The sequence below is a fragment of the Scatophagus argus genome, chromosome 19 (genome assembly GCF_020382885.2).
Source record: "Scatophagus argus isolate fScaArg1 chromosome 19, fScaArg1.pri, whole genome shotgun sequence".
Classification (NCBI taxonomy): Eukaryota; Metazoa; Chordata; class Actinopteri; family Scatophagidae; genus Scatophagus; species Scatophagus argus.
Genome location: NC_058511.1, coordinates 3,080,652 through 3,099,931, shown reverse-complemented (window position 1 = coordinate 3,099,931; position 19,280 = coordinate 3,080,652). Strand labels below are relative to the sequence as shown.

At 42.9% G+C, this 19,280-nt stretch overlaps 1 protein-coding gene across 3 annotated transcripts in view; it reads right to left on the bottom strand.

Moving 5' to 3' along the window:
* Nucleotides 1-19,280, bottom strand: part of fam184ab (family with sequence similarity 184 member Ab) — a 103,276-nt gene that overhangs the window by 32,814 nt on the left and 51,182 nt on the right. For all 3 annotated transcript variants that reach the window (XM_046373231.1, XM_046373233.1, XM_046373232.1), the window contains exons 9-13: nucleotides 15,841-16,026; nucleotides 8,166-8,288; nucleotides 6,911-7,072; nucleotides 5,874-5,995; nucleotides 1,474-1,624 (exon numbers count right to left, since the gene is read on the bottom strand). In XM_046373231.1, coding sequence (XP_046229187.1) covers nucleotides 1,474-1,624; nucleotides 5,874-5,995; nucleotides 6,911-7,072; nucleotides 8,166-8,288; nucleotides 15,841-16,026 — 744 coding nt within the window. The remainder of the gene's footprint in view (nucleotides 1-1,473; nucleotides 1,625-5,873; nucleotides 5,996-6,910; nucleotides 7,073-8,165; nucleotides 8,289-15,840; nucleotides 16,027-19,280) is intronic.

Below are 19,280 nucleotides of genomic sequence, written 5' to 3'. Positions count from 1 at the left end.
ACAAAGAAAGACTCTCAGTGAACCAAAAAGAGAAGCCCGACCTCAATATCTGCATCCCAGATTTGGAAATTACATTATGACTAAGACATGAGTCACACAGTGTTGTCACGAGGTTGTATAAGCATATGGTTATATATGCTGTACTCTGACCCTGTTTTTACCACGTTTGCTTGCTGATACGACCGGGTTTCTGAACTGCTGTGGAGACCAGCGCTGATGCTGAAGACAGAGGATGTCTTTTGACAGAGGTTGTGTGATTGCCTACATGCAGATGTTGTGGTGAACACTTCAGCAAACGGCGCGGTTATTCACACATCCTGCAGGTATTTAGCAAATGTCAGTTATTAGCAGTCATTTAGAGACACGTCGTGTGTGTCCGGGTTTGCTCTCAGTGAACCGGGGACACGTCTGGCTTCGCGGCTCTGTCAGAAACTCCAGTTAGAGGTGCTTATTTCATGTGCTGCTAACTGTGCACGTGGCTTTGGGGCTAACATCGCCCTAACGTTTAAACTTACCACATAACACGCCGTGAAGCATCTTGTGTGTGTGAGCAAAAGTCACGTTATATTTCATAAAAGCTGCCCACGCATCAAGGCCCCGATACAATAATCTGTCAAATACACGGGCCATTAGAAAAGAGTCTGGAGCATCATTCGATTTCCAAACAGCACCTTCTGTCAGTGCGTATCTGACAGAAGACTGACCGCTGCACTCATTTCACATCACAGTCAATAAATATGGTTCGGCTGATTGCGAGGAGCGAAGCAGACGCATTAATCACTGGATGGATGCTGACGGACAGCACGGGCGCGACGCCAGCCGGCGGCCGACGCGCTCGGCACGCTGAAATGAACATAAATAAAGCCTTTGACACAGTTTGTGTGTGAGATGACCACAGGAGAGCTTAGTCACGCCACATTAATATTACCGGGCGGTCATTAGCAACAGCAGCTCCTTCTGCTGTATTCACTGCTGCACCACATGACGAATGTGAGCGAATCTGTCCAACCGGAGCGAGCAAGAAATAAGTCAAGAAGGAGATCTTACAGGGGCAACGTGAGCTCTGAACGGAGGCACTTGCTCTCATCGCCGCTTGCATCCTCGCTCTCCCTCCCTATTGATTTCTTTTACGACTGGCTTAATTACAGCCATTCGGCTGAAGGCCGGAAGCATCTGGTACTTTGTGTTTTGTGTTTTGTGAGAACCGCAGCACCAGGTTGAAGATTAAAACAATCTTTAACCAGCTAATGTGTGTACCTCTGTTTTCAGTCCTCAATGACTCTCTATGTTCTTTTTCTTTAAATAAAGTACATTAATCCTTGTGTTCCTTTAATTATTTTCTAAAGAGCGTAAAACACCTAATCATAGAGTCATTTTATTCTTCTAATCGTGGTTAAAAAAAAGACACACACACACACACACACAGACGGTTCTGCACACGCACACACACATAGGTAGCGCTGACAGCAGTACCTGTTCCAGCAGGTCGTCCACTTTCCTCTGCCAGCCCTCCCTGGCGTTGCCCATCTCCTGCTCCTTGCTTTGTGCCAGCTGAGTCAGTGCTGAGGCCTTGTCCTCCTCGTGCTCCTCTCTCAGCTCCTCACGCAGCTTCTTACACTCCTGTCTGCAAACACACCGACACACACGGGTGTCTGGATGCACGTTTCAATGTCATCCACTAAAACCAGGCCTCCCGCTTTTCCCATTCCAGAGTTTCAGACTTTTGCTGACTCAAATTATTACTTCTTGGTAGACTCTTCAGATCAAATTTGACATCGGAGTACAAATAGCTTCACAGTTTTACATTCCAAGTGAAAGGTGATTTTTATACCATATCGGCATGAAGTGAAACAATTTTGGCTGCCTTCAAGAAAACAAATGAATTTAAAGGTTGTAGTGTGCTTTGGTAAAACGAGCAAATACGATTTACAGTCAACGAGCTGATCTCTCAGGACTTAATGTGTTTCTTTTAGGCACCTTTGGCACTCTCATTGTTGCTACACGCTGTTGATGACATTTTGTTATGGCTCACAGGTGCAACAACAACAATAGCAGCTGAACGAGGAGATTCAAACAAACAGCTAAAAACTTTGCACCAAAGCTAAAGGTGATTCAGAGAGCTCAATATTCGCTTTTAGGGAGCAACAAATGGTCCTTTATCAGACTGCAACACTGCATCTATTGAGCGGCAATAATTCTAACGCTGCTGCTAACAGCTCATTGCGTGGCTGTGTGTGTTTGTGTGTGTGTGTGTGTGTGTGTGCTGCCAACGTAATAACTGTGTAGGAGTTGAAATGGCAGCTGTTAAATGAAATATTGAGGCAAACACATTTTTTTGTCACTTTGAGAGCCAGAAAGTGTCAGACTGAAGGCGGGTTCCCTCTCTCTCTCTCTCTCTCTCTCTCTCTCTCTCTCTCTCTCTCTCACACACACACACACACACACACACACACAGCAGTGCAGTCACACACCAGACAGTCACGTTCATCATGAAGCACGCTTGACACGTGCCATCATTTATGTCCTCATTCAGTATAAAACACACAGTCACAGATGTTGATGCAGGCATGCGCTCTCTCTCTCTCTCTCTCTCTCTTAAACACACACACACACACACACAGGCCTTGGGCTTCAAAGAGCTCTGGTCTTCCTATTAATGTTCTACTACAGCATCTGACGGGCAGGAAGAGAGAGGAGGACAGGAGGAGAGAAGGTAAAGAAGGTAAAGAGACGAAGGAGAGGATGAACGGGAGCTGCAGGAACTGTCAAAGATGGTAAACACATCCTGATAAAATGTGGGATAATTGGCTGGATTCTACAGCCTGTGCTATAGAGATTTACATATAAGATATATAAGGCACAAATGCTTTTGAAGGTGTGTGTATGTGTGTGAAGAGCAGCTTTAACCGAGTGCTTACTACAGATAAAAGCCCATCAAGTCTGCAGCTACGCTAACAGCTCTGTCAGACCGTGCTCAGACACAACAGTGCGTGCTAACATGCTCACAACGAATGCTATCTTAGTTTGGCATCGCTAACATTTGCTAATTAGCACAAAGTACGGGTGAAGCTGATGGGTATATTTCTGGTTTTCCAAAGACACATTAAATGTTTGATCAGGTGATGCACCTGCAAAAACTTTAGAGATTTTGAAAGTTAATACCATTCGTTATTGGACGTTTGAGCAGACTTTCAAGGCAATCCACCCTTCACTGCATGGTTCAAAAAAAATCACACACTTTTAACGGCAGATGGCGGGACCGAGAGGCAAAAGATTCGAGTCCCTGACATGTCGTGTGACCCGCCTCAGTCTGCTGCTGATCTGCTGAACCTTCTCTGTTCCTGTGGTAATCCTGAGAGCTCTTTCCACGATTATGCTATCACAGAGAAACCGTCCGGTTCCACCGTGTAACTGGGATTAAAACCGGCCTCCTTAATTCAGACGGCTCGCTAACCGCAGTGTACTCGGCCCAAACCACCGAATGAATAGATGTTCTCCTGAGAATAAAGAGCTTTGCGCACAATGACAAGGGAAGGTGAATGGAAGGTAATGAAGAGGAGACTGAGAGGAGGGGAAGTGTGACGGATAGACAGGAGCTGAGTATGAGTACACCTGTTTGTATTTCAACACCTCAACTTTCCAGACCCACTTCGGTGAGCGCAGTCGACCTGTCAGCACAGCCGACGGAAAACTAGGACCGGCATTCTCTAAGCTGCCTTTGAGTCAGCCATTTTATCAGTCATTAGTGTCACACCACCATCGCCGTCACTGTGTGTCATATTGTTTCCTTTAGTGTTTGGTTTTTGTCAGTTTTCATTCAAGATGATTCCCAGCTGCTCGAATACTTCATGTGAAATTCCTGCCTGGAAGACGACGAGACCACGAGCTGAAACAGCACGCAAAGCAAACATACAGCAGGTGAAATCAGTCGAATTTACATGATTAGCTTGTGTGTTTGGCTCTGGTTGTGATTGCAAATAAAAAAAAGAAAACATCAAACTTCGAGGGTGGTATGAATAAAAAGTGTCTGGAGAGAGGCTGGCTGACAGATTCAGGTTGTGATGATAGCAGGAAAAGGACGCTTGAGGTTCCTAAACTACTTCCTGCTGTTGTGACATCAATTCTTTAATAATTTGATGTAACACTTGACACTTATTGTCCCTCTATTTTTGTTGTGCTTTTCAGAACCTGGGAAGGAACCAAAAGAAACCACATTTCTGTACATTTTAAGATCCTGATCTGAGGCTCAGTTGAGGCTGATGCTTTTCAAGATTAATGCTGATATTTAGTCAGACTGGAAGACTGATCCGAGGTGCTGCGACTGGATCAAACACCAATGATTTGAGATCTAACTAATCTATAGATCTCTGGCTTCACACCATTTTTTTTTCTTGTTGCTTTTAATTTCTAACAGGAGACAAGTGGAGGCACTGGTCACACTCAAAGGCCGACAGCACAAAGCACAACAAAGGAAGGAGAGTGCAGTAATGCAGGACGAAGAGTGATGGAGAGTAAGGAAAAGTTACTGCAGCTGAGACACAAAGATGCTCACGGGCTCAGGGAGCGAGCAAAGGCTAAAAATATCAAACAATATCGAGTGTGACCTTTAAAAAGTGCCGGAGCATTATCAGATTAAACAGACTTGCCTGAGATGAGAGACTTTGACAGACCAGGCAGCAGCAGCCCATGAGTCAAGCAGAAGTTACACAGCAGAAATCCTGATACGTAGGCCTGTGCTCTTCGTCTTTTGTTTTAACATAACAACATTCACTTTAATTTGGCTAATCGAGAACTGTGATAAAGATGTGAACTGAATGTGCAGTCATGCAGATTTAAAACAAACCTGAATCTGTCTGATTTCGACCCCCAAAAAAGGCCTTGACCGAAGTTTCACTTGTGGTGCTCACAGTATTAAAATGTAGCTTTAAAACAGCTAATTCTCTTTGCAGAGACAGTGTCCCAATTACTCTGGATAATCCTCAGCCCTCACTGAGAGCACTTTCATTGGAACTAGTTTCGACCGAAACAGCAGTCTTTAAAAAACAGTTGACAGTGTGTTGGGTGGATTATCGGCGGTAACTGGGACACTGCTTCGGAAAAACATTAAAGTTTCTTTTTTTCTGATATAAATGAACCCGTTTGTTGAGGGCAAAAGCAACAAGTTCAGTCCTCTGCAGTTTCATCATCTGAAGCTACAGTGGACGGAGGGCAAGTGAAGTAAATTAAAATGTCAATCAAACCATCTCATCAGGGAAGAATTGGTCTAAAACTAAAAGAGACAGATTTAGTCTAAAAAGACTAAATCTGTGCCGAAGTGGAAAAGCTTCCTGTGGTTTTGACCATTAAGACACTTTTTAATGCTTAGATAAACTCTAATAGAGTCAGTTAGTGGCTGCCGACTTTACTCGGAGAGAAGCACATCAGTTCACACCTCAAAACAGTCAATTTCATTCTTTGAGGTTTTTGAATAATAACACACTTCAAAGGTCTGTGGACGTTAACAGGGACTCTGAGCTGGGGGCTTTAACACTGGATTTAGCTGAGAAGTTGCGGCGGCCTCCAAGGATAATGCCCTGTCACGGTCAATATTGTGAGCGGGATGACCTGTGTGTGTGTGTGTGTGTGTGTGTGTGTGTGTGTGTGTGTGTGTGTGTGTGTGTGTGTGTGTGTGTGTGTGTTAGAGAGAGGAACAGAGAGAGGAACGCCCACCGTCTTTGTCTTTTAACAAAGAGAGAGCGTGAAATTAACAATGGATGGGAAATAGAAGTCTTTCTGTTTTCCTATTTTCGTTTGCAACACTTATTAAAGTGCACACACACACACACGCACACACACACACGCACACACACACACACACACACACACACAGCTACCTGAGTGTTTCAGTCCATTTGAGCTCCAGCTCCAGAGCCATCTTGTCCATCTTATGTTTTTCTTCTTCTTTGGTGGTGATGAGTTTGGCTTCATGCTGACGCTTTTGGGTCTCCAACTCTCCCTGAGAAAGAGTCAGACAGCCAATCAGACAGACAGACAGACAGACAGACAGCCAGACAGCCAATCAGACAGTCAGACAGGTTTCAGGGCAAAGTGTTAGTGTGCTGTCATTGTCTAAATGCTGCTCTCAGAGGCTTTTCTGCGCTGACAAGAATCCAGTTCTTCAGGCGTCTCTGAAAAGTTTTTGGATTTTTTTTGTAGCGTGAAAAAAGGTTAAAGCCTTCTGGAGTGACATTGCTAACAGCAGCCAACACCAAATGTTGCCGGCAGTGTCACAGTGAAACAGTGGTGACGTGGAAGCCCTTCAGAAAAACCCTTGGTGACCAAACCAAACCAAAGTCTGCACCGTAGGACACAAATGATTTTGGATGAAATGAAAAGCTGACAAGGAGAAAATCAGTCAGACACGTTTGATATGTGATTGTGTTGTAATGTATCAAAAAACAGTTAATTTATTAACCAAACAATTAATCACGACTCCACCGGCTTGACCATGGATTTGCTGCTTTTTTGTGTTTTGTGTTGTTGTGAATTGAATCTTTTGCATTGGAGATTTTCTGTCGGTCACACAGCTGTGAACAAGCTGTGAGCAGACACTGTCTGAGGCTTGTGCTTGTGGTGGCCTTTTCTCAATTTTCTGACATTTTATGTACAAAACAAGTCATAGATTATGAGAACAAACACCATGATTACTTTTTAATAAAAACTAATTAAATTAAGCGAGGATAACTGATGATGAACGACCGTTGTTTGCTAACTATGCTCATTAAAACATGTTTTATTGTGGCTGTGGAAGCAGTCCGAACATTTTGTCCTGTCCTCACTTCTCCTCCTTTCAGGTCTGAAGTTAGAAACCTGTTTAGATGAACGTTGAGGTTTCAGGTTGGGGATGCAACAAACGAGCGTGTTTGCAGACCTGCAGTGCAGTCAGCAGGTTGCTGGTCTCCCTCAGTCGGCCTCTGGTGGCGTCCAGCTCCTCCAGCAGTTTGTCCTGGGCCTCCTTCAGGGTGGAGATCTGTCCCTCAGCCGTCCCGATGTCCCGCTCTCCCTGCTGCACCTCCTCCTGCAGCCGAGTCACCTTCGGGGAGGAGAGACGGACAGACAAAGAGACTGAACCACATCCACAACCTCCGCTGTGTTGCACCTCAGGCTGCGCTCTCAGTGTGGCGGCGGCCCTGAAGCTACATCAGCATTTTGCGCTCAGCCAGTTGGAATTTCCATCAAAAATGCATTCAATAACCACTTCTGTTTCTGATTTTCAAACGAGCCGGGTCCGCACACTTTTCTTGCCAACGTGGCAACATAGTTTTGCAATGCGTCAGATATTACTTTACCTCAATGTTAAAAGTACAGCTTAGAAAATGTGCACGTGGAGTGCGAGAACAACAGCCTTTATTAGAAAAACAACAGTTCATTTCTCTCTCTCTCTCTCTCTCTTCAAAGTGTTTTAACACACATGTACCATAATTACATATATTTTGCCTCACCTCACACACTCCATTTTACTTTGAAACTGCACAGAAAACAAGTGTGAACGACTCGAATTCAGTCTAAACAGTCAACGTGATTAATGAATCATCGGGCATCATAAGTCCACTCCACAGCTGTGGTTGTGCAGTTCTAATTCAGTTTTATTCTAAATGACTTTGCTAAAGTTGGGCCGAGCTGTTAAGGCACAGAGAGACTTTGACATGAGGGTTTAAAGGGAGAGATGTTATCAATAATATAATTAGAAAGCTGTAAGCCCTTTAGGTTAGACAGCTTTGAGTCTAAAGCTACATTTGGGTTTAATCAGTTTATTTTCCACATTTGTAATTTTAATGTGCCTCCGAAGAAATATGGGAGTTGCCCATTTGGAAGCGAAGTGACCCCCATCTCATTTTTCAGCTGTTAAGGTGACTGCAAAATGCTGTTCATTTCATCTTTCAAATGGTAAATACTATTTAACATTCGAGTCGCACATGTTTAAGGAGCTCAGGATTCAGACTTTACAGTTTTTTGATTGTGGTTTTCGTGTGGTGACAAAGAAGCCACCGCAGACAGCTGAGATGGTTTTAAACATGCAGTTCCTTGTAACCTTCCAGCGAGTGTCAAAGCTTTTCCTGGTCTGACATCAACACGCGATACGTCAAGCTTTAACTTAACCACGCTTTAAGTTCAAGACGTCCCACCTCCTCGTTGGCCGCGGTGAGCTTTGATGTCAGCTCCTCCCTCAGCTCGTCCAGCTGCTGCCTGAGGAGCGTCTTCTGCTCCTCCAGCGAGAGGCGCTCCCTCTCAAACTGCTGCTCCAGCTCCTGTGGAAGCCAATCACAAACACACATCTGTCAAAAGCAGCACGCACACTCAGAGTCATTTCAAAGTCATTTCTTCTTCTTCTTGTTCAAACCAAAGTTCACCAACACTTAGAGAGTCGACAGCCGTGCCAGCAGGTGTGTGAGGCTGATTTGAGCTAATATCAGCCTCACACACCTGCTGGCCTGGAGCTGTTTGGTCATAAACCAAAGTCCTCGCAGCAGATGACAAGCAGGGATCAACAAAACGATTCATTTTCAGGCAGACACGGATGTCTTGGTGGTGAGACTGAAAATAGACATCAACCCTATCACACTTGTCTCATGTCCGTCATATCACTGAAGTATTTCCTCAGTTGCTGTGCAGATCCAGAACTTGCCTCCCTCACTCCTCTTTGTTTGAGATCACATTCACTGCATTCATCTGTACACATTTCTAAAACTATTTCATTGTCCTTGACAGAGAAGAGAGAGAGAGCGAGCTCCAGCATTGTCACCATAATAAAGCTTATTATGCCCACTGATGAATGGGGAGCGATTTCTGTTACTGTGTGCGATGATGTCTGCTTTCCAAGGACAATTACAGCTGAGGGAAATTGCTGTGATGTCAAATGAAATTTCCCATCATTATTCATTACACAGGACGATGGAAACTGTAAAAGAAAAAAAAACAAAACAAAACAACTTTCAGTGCATCGACTACTGTGACACAGTTCCATAACAATGAACTTCACGGAAACTCATCTGAATGGAAGAAAGAGGGGAAAAATAACAGTAATTCATGACTAACGCTTTGTGACATCTTGTATTTCACCAGCCTCTGAGGGGGTCACAGGGTGGAGAAAGTTCCTCTGTTGGCAGGATAATAACTGTGAGAACTGTTCCTCCATGACACAAATATGCATCTGTTAAACAGTCTGGGATCAGCATAGCGCTGAAACCGTGTTAAAGACTCCTGCAAATGTCAGCCTGCTGAAACACTCGACCGACTCAGCAGGTTTAATACTTCAGTGCAGGACTTCTCAAAGTTTAGATGACTGAGGGCCACGTTAAAGAGGCGGCTGCACAGGAAGCCCCTTTAAGTTGTGATTGGTCCACTTGAGTTTAAAGTTCTTGATCGCTGAGTTCACCTGTTTGCAGACGAGACTGATCTCTTTGTCCCCCCACCAGGAGCTGATTCACTTTTTGATGACAGAGAATAACGAGGTGCCACTAACTGCCGTGCAGCCACAGTACAAGCTCGGTCCTGATGTCTCATCTCACATATCTCAAGCCAGGAACGGAGCAGCAGCTGCCCACCTCCAGGCCATGACGAAACCACATCGTGATCTCTGCCGTTCACTGATGGCCTGAAGTCCTCGTCCCCCACAGGTCCTCACAAAAGCATCCCCTGAAACCATTCCTTGCTTGCGAAACCAATGATGAAATTGGTTTCTGGCAAATATTGAAGTGAGTTCAGTATTCAGAATAACCAGCTTCAAACACTCTCCAAACTTCTGTTTCTACATGTTTGCCTGGTTCAGGGATAATTACCAGCTCAGTGCTTTTCCTGCTTTGCTAACTTTTTTGCTTGTGTAGGTGAAATCCATACAGTCCCCTAATTCTGCTTCTTAATAATATGTTGTGGCTAACGTGCTAACAAAAACCTCCTATTCACATCATCTTTAAAGCACACTTTGAGTTCTTCTTCTTCTTCTTATTATTATTATTGTTATGACATAAGAAGCAGAGGAACACCAGCACTCATTTGGAGCTGTTTCTAACCTCCAGATGACTCCTCTTCTCCTCTTCCTCTCTCTTTAGTTTGCTGAACGCTCCTCAGTAACGTTGCTGGTCTGCTGTTTGGTGCAGGGCAGGTGGCACTCAGTCACTTCATCACAGTTTTGTTTGTTGAGAACAGCTGCTGCAGCTGGAGGCTGTGACACCACGCGCCGTAATAATCACTCACTTTGCGGCGTAGATTCTTTCAAATGCGTGAAAATGCATGACACTTTACTGACCACCAACAATGGAACACAACTCAGCCTGCATTATGCATCACTATGTACTTTACTTAACACGCACAATGATGACTTATGATACTGCATAGACTGCTATAGTACTAATGAGTCCTTACTAATTTATTACCCGCTGTAAGTCACATCTGTAACGTTATATAGTGCACCAGAGTGGATTAAGTGTGCTTATGAACGTACTCATAAAGCATCATGAATGCATTAGAGTTCACTATGAATGCCCCCCACGAGGCAGATATGGTCTTCATGAAAACTGTTATATTTATTCATTAGCTGCAATTTCTACAGCAAATCAAGTACTTCAACTAAATACGCTAAGTATCACAGAACTAAAAGCTTTGTCAAGAGGGGAATCTGCGAGTTCTCTAGTATAGAGGGACCCTGACAGTGTATTATCACAGATGCACTTTTACATAACAAACATCACCGCAACGCATCAGTTCTGACAACCAAAGTCCAACTATGAAAAATATCAATTTATGAATAAACAAACAAAGTCACTGAAAGCGTAATTTTCTCAATTATAAGTTTACATTTATCTCAACCTGTGAAAAATGTAAAGTCTCTGTTGTTCCTTGAGGTTACGTCCATCAGTCTGGTGAGGACTGAGGATACGACGGTCGATGCAGAAGCAGAAAAAGCAAATCCAATATGACACATCAGGATTCATGTCACACCTTGCCGCTCGATTCGCGGGACGAGACCAAGCTACCGCAGACCTGTTCATTTAAATTCCAAACCTGGCCTTCTCACAGACAACTCTCATTATAATTTAAAGTGATGAAAGAAATAGAAGCGGTGAAAGAGAAGATGATTAACTAGACGTGATGAAACTTGCATCAGACAAAAGAACCAAGTGATGATGAAGCGAGGGATGAAGAGGCATTTCTTCTCATCTGTCTGCCCTCTGGTTTTGCAGAAATTACATAAAACCGGAGCAGCAGTGAGTGAGAAGTGAATGAATGCTGCTTCCTGCCCGTCACTCTCTCAATCACCGACGCTGGCAGAGTAATCATGAACCAAGTCAAATTATTGAGCATATCAGAACACAGTGGGGGGGAATGTGAGGCCACGGAAATCACGCAGGTTCGCAGAGGAGGACGTCTCCATATGGAAAGCATGTCTAACGTCTACGGAAATGTACAACGCTCTTCTCTTAAGGCAGCTGTCGGCTCTGATCAGGTCTGCTCGGGAATATCATTTAAAACACATCCTCATTATGCAGCTTTGATGCAAGAGAATACTTGATCAGCTGCTTTCACGTGGCCGTGTGTGACTGGAGTGAAGGACTCTGTGGAGATCAGGCATCATCACAAGGCTATTTCAGGCTGCTGGAGGCGTGTGCCTCGGCTGCAGTCAAATTAGACATATAGGCTGTGGTCCGGAACAGCTAGACCCCGGGCTCATTAAACAAGTCCCAGGACCTGCTTTGTAATCCACAAGGGCAAAGTCACTGTCTCATATCAGATTTTGGGTATTTGTTACTATTTCAACACCAAGCACCGTCGGGAACAAGCATGTGATGCGTGAGGAGTTGCAGGTTGTTTTGTTGAGGGTTGAAGAGTGAAAATGTGAACTGTAGAGGTTTAGAAGGAAAAGTCCTAAACTTAGATTCTCACCCTTTTGAACTAAAGACACGCAGACGCCTGTTAAAAAACAGTCTCCTTACGAAATTTGGATTTCTAGGTTGCCTGGTTCGTGTTCGAAAAACCAGGTTGAAATGTTCAAGATCACAGGGATGCTAATAATATGAATCAGCTGTTTTTCTTTGAAGCACCTTCAAGAAAAAGTCACATTTGCCCATAAACCGCTTCTGCCTGAGCTCGCTGCAGCTGAAAGGAGGATGAGCCTCTCTGGTTCAAAAACAGAAACTCTCACGTTCCTCCCAAGAGCTAAAAAAGGTAATGGAGTAAAAATATATACCATAGAATATGCAGTAGACAAGCAGCGTAAAAGTGCCATCCAAGAAGTGGGTGTGTACTGTATGTATGAGCTTAAGCCCTGTTAGGGCCGCCACACTGTGTGCTAAGTAAGTGAAGTGAAATATTCATGCTGCAAGTTTTAGAAACACACACACACACACACACACACACATGTGCACGCACGCACACTGGCTGGCTGTCAGAGTCACATCCCTCAGCCAACACCCACATCCAACTCTTTCACCATCATAACATTTTGTCCTAATTTTGATTCCTTCACTCACTTCATACTCCCCTCTTGCAGCTTTATGTGCAGTGAATGTCACCAGGGTACAAGCAGGACTTTGAAGTTAAATCAAAAGTCACTTATTTAAGTATCAAAACTCCACAAGAGTACACGTTGTAAAGAAAACAGCCCAGTAAAGTTTAATGTCTGCACAGATTTGTTAGCTCCGAAGCACTTGTTCTTGCTGTGCATTAGCACGCTGCCTTCACATGTGTAGGTAGCGTGTTAATCTAATTAGACTGACACAATGCCACACTACAGCATTTCACACTCAACAGCTTTGCTCTTGTGAGTGCGAACAGGAGGAGTAGCAGTTTTAGCATCGCCCCAAAAATAGCACATCAGAGCGTCGACGCGGTCTTATCACCTGTGTGACTCATCAGGCAGGCTGCGTATCGTGTCCACACGTGGCTCCCGTCACTTCTCCAAACTTTGTCTTCATTGACGATTTATTCTGGTTTGCCTTTTTTTTTCCAGATCTCTTTTGTGACATTATTTCACTCCTCCAGGTTGTTTTACATTTCACCCAGCCGGAGTTATGTGAGCTCAGAGGTGTCCTAGATGACATGTGTGTGTGATGAATTTAAATGTGCCCCCACATGAGTGGGCTGCATTTCCTCCTTTCAGTTTGCCAGCTTCTCAGTGACTGTTATAACCCCCTTTGATGGGTTTTAGTCTATAGACAACCTAAACAAACTGCAGATTTGTTCTGCGTGTGTGTGAGGTCGTATTAATTTTAGACTTCAGTGTGTGTTCTTTTATGCCACTTTTATTCTTTTATGGAAGGAGATTATTAATCCCACACCTTTACTCAGGTATTCATGTTAAAGGGACTGTTTGTTCCCTGAGTCATATCTTTGCTGCTGGTTTTCGCTCCCTTTATCGGAGTGAGCAGACACATGCGATTAACATCAGTAAATAAAAACTATCAGGATTATGTTTTTCCCATCTTGATCTTGTTTCTTTGTCCCCTACTGTGCTGCTAAAGTCTTCAAGGGTCCAAATGCTACCAGCTTTAACTTCAGTGACTCATTTCTGTCCTGCGGTGAAGAGCCGATCGTGAAATCTAACAACAACAGCTTGAGCGTTTTAGATAATATTGCTCTTTTTTCAGCAAACCTAAAAGGTTAACTTAAAACCCTGCTATGGATTTTAGAAGAACACCAAATGCTAATGAAGTCAGAGCTCATAAAGCTGGAAGACACATAAAGCACAATATCACTTGAAATCATCTTAGTTCCATATGATGTGCTCTATAAAATTTGCCATAACTCTGGGGTCCTTTTACGTGTAACAGATCCTGCCAGTCCCGTCATTAAATCCAAGCACTCCCTGAGAAACTGTGAGGTGACACTGCACTAAACAAAGTCAGAACCATCAGTCTCTGGGTGGTGACACCATAGCTCTCTTGCTTTGTCTTGAACCTGTCTCCCCTTCAAATTTAGTCCCACTTCAAACGAGAAAAGACTTCTCTCAGCCTTACAACACAAAAGAGACATCAGATGTAGTCTGTAGTAAAAGAAAAGTATGGCAGCTGGCCCTAATGATAGCAGTTTTTATTTACACATTTACACAGTTTTCACCAATCTTCTAGGACATTTTTGCTCATATTCATCTTAGTCATCTCGGTTATTCTTCACAAGAGTAAAACGTGAAATATCAGCTTTTACAATCAAGGCTATTGGCTGAAAATGTTCTTTTAATTTTGTTGAAAAATAATATAAGGTGTTAATAGAATTCCCACTTCAAAATTCAGTATATCCTGCAATAATTTGAATCAAACCAAGACAGAAAAGCCGAACAATATTTAGACATTCGGGAGGCACTACAAATTCACAATTCTCAAAGCAGAGAGCGCTCATGGCTTCTTTCCAGCTTTTGTAACAGATGGTTCAGTCAGTGAAGAGTGTAGAGTCGGTTTGGAGGTTAGAAAGGCCGGCTTGTGACCGGTTGCCCATTGAAATCTCTCAACCAGCCCGAGTGTCTGTGGGAAAGCGAATGTGCACTGCTGTCTGTGGTCACACTGGGTGCTTTGCAGGAGGAATTTTCCTCCATCACCTGAGCTTTTCTGCATGGGAAACGACGTAAGCACTGTACATCTCCATAAAGACGCAACATAACCGTGTTCAGTGGTTTGCTGTTGATCAGACTACAACATATGCGCGCACGACAGGACGTCCGTCAGTCATCATCATCATCACACGTTCATTACCAAATTGTGGATAACATCAACAGACTGAAGTGGTTTGACAGGTCCAAATCTACTGGGTCAGAGAGCTGGCAGCTTGTATTTTGACTGAGTCATTCCTGAATGCCACACTGTTCTGTTTCATATTAGTTAAATGATCCCAGCTTCTCTTCATAACTTCACAGCGGGTGAAAGTTCTGGGCAACAGGAACAGCGGAAATTATTAGGTTTTTATCAATGCTGGTATCCATCCACAAGTGAAAAATAGATTCTTTCCAGGATCAATATTTTCATATTAGCTCTGTGGAGCATTTCAGCATCTTCAGCGCTCCACAGTCTCCGTCGTTATTGTTTTGGCTCAGTCTCACTGCTCAAAATTAATACTAATATTACTTATTGTTTGCTGGATATATGAATATTCAACTAACTGCTAACATGTCCACAATAATGACAATTAAGGGTAATAAAACTAACATTACTGACAAATAAAACTTTTCTTTAAGTAGCACAAACAAAAGGATGTTAAGTAGCCCTTTACTTAAGCAATTTACTTCAGGAAAAATGAAGGATTATTATTATACATTTCAAGTATGAAGAGTACAAGAAGAGATGTGGAGAATATTGAAGCTAATACTGCTATGAGTTGTTGGCAGGGCATCGTGTTTCATAATTCGCAATTATTTTTAAGCTCTAAACTAAACAGCAACAATCAGATAAATGTAGTGCAGCGTGAGAACAAATTTCACAATAAAAGTTGCACAATATTAACTAATATCAGATTACATGTTAGTTTCATCTGGTCTCAATAAGGAGGGCGATACGGAGCCCCGAGTCTGATGATGCAGGATCAATTAAAACATACAGCTGTTCCTTTTCCTCCAGCTTTTGGAAACAAATGTTGATTACACAACATTCAGTGATCTGAAAATTAGTCTCATTGATTTTCACACACCATCTGAGGCACCCTCTGTCGGACATACTGCTAGCTAGTACTCTACCGTGGATACCTTTTCCCTCGCAGGAACGTGAGTGTCGGACGTTTTAGGATGAAGTCAGGTTCAAAACCGGCAGCATCATAAGGTGCGTCAGGAGGAGCCTTCATCACATTAGAGATGAAGGTGCGTGCGGGTTCACGTGTACTCACAGCCAGCAGGCGGTTCTTGTCCTTCTCGGCGTTGTTGAGAGCGTTCTCCAGGGTCACTCTGTGCTTCTTGGTGAGTTCTTCCAGAGCTCGAGCCTGGCTGTCCTTCATCTGGCTGGCCTCCTCTTCACATCGAGCTCGCATATTGTTCATGTCCTTCTCGTGGGACACCTTCTCCTCACGCAGAGCCTAAAGTAAACACCAGATAAATATGCACACACACACGCACATTTAAAATATGCACAAAGGTGAGAGTTACGGTAGACACACACACACACACGCACACACACACACACACACACTCACACAGAAAGAGCTCTGGCTGACATTCACAGCATATGCCGTATTATTCAGCCATATTGCCAGTGTTTACCAAGTGACAGCCAAGGAATCAATCCTGCAGTCTGTCTGTCTGTATCTGAGATTTTTCCTGTGTGTATCTCTGTCTGTCTCACCACTTCACATTCATATTTGTTATCTCTAAAGCACCACAGCCCAACAAGCTGAAATCAGAAGAGTCTGGAGGAGACTCCATGTGGGATTAGCGATAATGGGGTTAGCGATTATTGAGCTATAAGGCCTGCACTACCATCATTGCGATTCTAGACGGAGTCTCAACACAAGCTGGTGTTTGTCAGATGTTGTCTTCATCATCAGGAGTGACAGATACAGTAAACTGACCTTTCGCTGAGCTCCAGTCCTTTTGTCAAATTGATAATGGTGACAACCGGAGTTCTTACTTATCTTTTAAAGAATGACTTTTACAAAGAAAGAAATAACACCAAGCATCTCGTTTCTACAACCGGCAATTTTATAATATTTGAAATGACCAGTCAACAGCAGATTTTATCAGCTGAAGCTGGCTAGCTAACTAATTAATGACAACTCTGTGAGCTGGACAAAAATACTAGTCTGAATCTAGGTAAAGATTAGTGATTTGCTATTGATAGGTTTGTCGGTCAGTGAGAAGAGATTTAGCAAGGATAACGGAGGAGAGTGGCTAAAGAATGGATAATAGCCAAAAGATGTGGCTTGGACGGCATACAGGAAACACAATAAAGTCCTGCTGATTTGTTACTAAGCTTCATATGAAGTGTAACAGTCAGACAGGCAATAAGAAATGGCTTCTGTACCAAGCAACACTGCACTGGGTTTGTCTTTGGAACTCGGGTACAGTGTGAATCAATGCTAAGGTCAACGCAGTGATGTTGCTGGGAGACCAAAACAAAAAACAACTAATCTCTGGCTCATTTGTTTTGTGTTTAATCAGGGGAGCAGCTGTTTCTTCCTTGCAAGGGTTTGACAAAATTTTAATTGGCCCAACTTTGCCAAAAAAGCCACGTGGGAGCAGTAATACCCTAATCCTTACTTGAGCTGTCATCAGGCACAGCGAAAAACACTAAAGTAAGCCAGAAAACTCTGTGAGAACATTTCCTGTGAAAGGGTATACCAAGATTATCTGACTAACAAGTACTTTAGGATTGGTTATTTAAAGATACAGAGACCGATTTAACATCTATATTTACTTAATTGACTAAATATGCTTTTGAAATATTAAAACAATGTTTTGGATTACACAAAAAACGGTAACCTCCTACATTTGGTACACTTAATTTAGGGATGTTAAATAAAGCCAACTTTGTCTGGAATTACACCAGAGGGCACTTTAACAAGGCAACAGCCATGTCTTATTTGGATCTGTTCCCAAGCTACTCTTGAAACGAACATTAATTAGCAGGAGCTGATATGAACCTTCACCAATGTCATCCTGACTTGTGAAAGTGACTGTCAGCGTTGGCTAAAAATGAGAAGCTGCTACCTGAATGTGTTGTAGAGAGATAACAGATTTGAAATCATTATTAAATTTAGCCAACCTGGAAGTTAATCATCGGTGAAACCAAACAATTTTCCACATTCACACAGTATAATTTTCACTCTAATATACAGTGACATGTGGTATTGTAGAGCCTGGTTAACATTAATGATAGCAGCGTTGCAAACCCAGCAGGCTGAGGTGGACAAGCACTTGTAAAGATAGCTGATTCACTACAGCCTGTTCTAAAACACACTAACTATGAAGTATATTCTTTTTAGCCATTAATAGTTAATTCAAAACCAGTCAGTATCTGGCAGACACTGGCAACAACATGAAAAAAAACTTCCCACCAGGGATGCAATCATATTGATGTGCACTAATTGCTCCAAACCAAGAGCTGTTCTGGAAATCTACCAAGAAACGTCCATCAAACTGGTCAAACTCGGCAAGACTGCTGTGTTATCATATGGCCAAACAAACCCAGCGGGGAAAACATCTCCACAGCGTGACATGAACGACGGGACATGAAAGCATCCCAGGAGGTAAATTTCTCTTTTTGCTGAGAGAGGAGAAGGAAAAGAAACAGAAAAAACAAAACAAAAATAAGGGAGACAGTGGTAATAAGAGAGAAGGGAAAAGAAAACCAAGCCTCCCATTAACGTAATGACTTTCTCACGACTATTAACAATTGAGTCAGACCACTAACATTATTGGAAACATTTTTCTCTCCAAGTTCCATAATGTTGCTTATTTTCAAACACAATTTATACAAAACACTAGTTAATGCAAGGAAGTTGCAAAACACTTTTTAAATAAAAAAGACAACTTTAGAAATCACCAATTTGTTTGTTTTTTGTTTTTTAAACATGTTTGGTTCAAAAAACCCACAAGAATTTGTTCACCAACAGCAAAAAATTACAGCAATTAATCCATTTTAAGCGCTGAGGGACGGTGCTGCCATAAAGTTTATGCGGTGCGAGATCCTCTATTATCCCGAGGACCACATTCAAATTCACAGCAGCCTCGCTCAGCGGGACAACTCTCCCAGCTCCCAGAGGATTACACTGCACAAATGTCAGAGATAAAGGGAAAGGAAAACACACATGAAGCAGCAACACTTGACATTTACCATCGGCGGTGGTTGGTCTGCTGACTACACTGTTTCTTAAATCATCTGACCTTTAAGCTGCTTGGTTTTTAAAAAAAGGAGCAGCTCAGACTTTGTAAACGCAGTGATCGACAGGTTTGACCCTTTCAACAGTTTGATTAATAAAGTTCTGTATTTGTTCCCTTTTGTTAATAAGACATTTTAAACTTTGTTATAATATATTACACTAACTCTTCAGGAGGTAAAAAAATTAATGGGATTCTCTATGAATAGAAAGACTCAACAAAACCCCCTTGCGCAAGCACAGTGGAAAGGAAAAACTTCCTGTCAGAAGGCAGAAACCTCGGAGCAGACCCCGGCTCAAGAGAGAGAGAGAGAGAGAGAGAGAGGAGGGCAGATACATAGACAGTGATGCATAACAACAATGATAACTACAGAGTACTGGAATGACAATGGCAGTATTAACTAAAATGATTTTGATAGTAGTAGTGGTAATAGTAGTAATAATACTCACTCAGT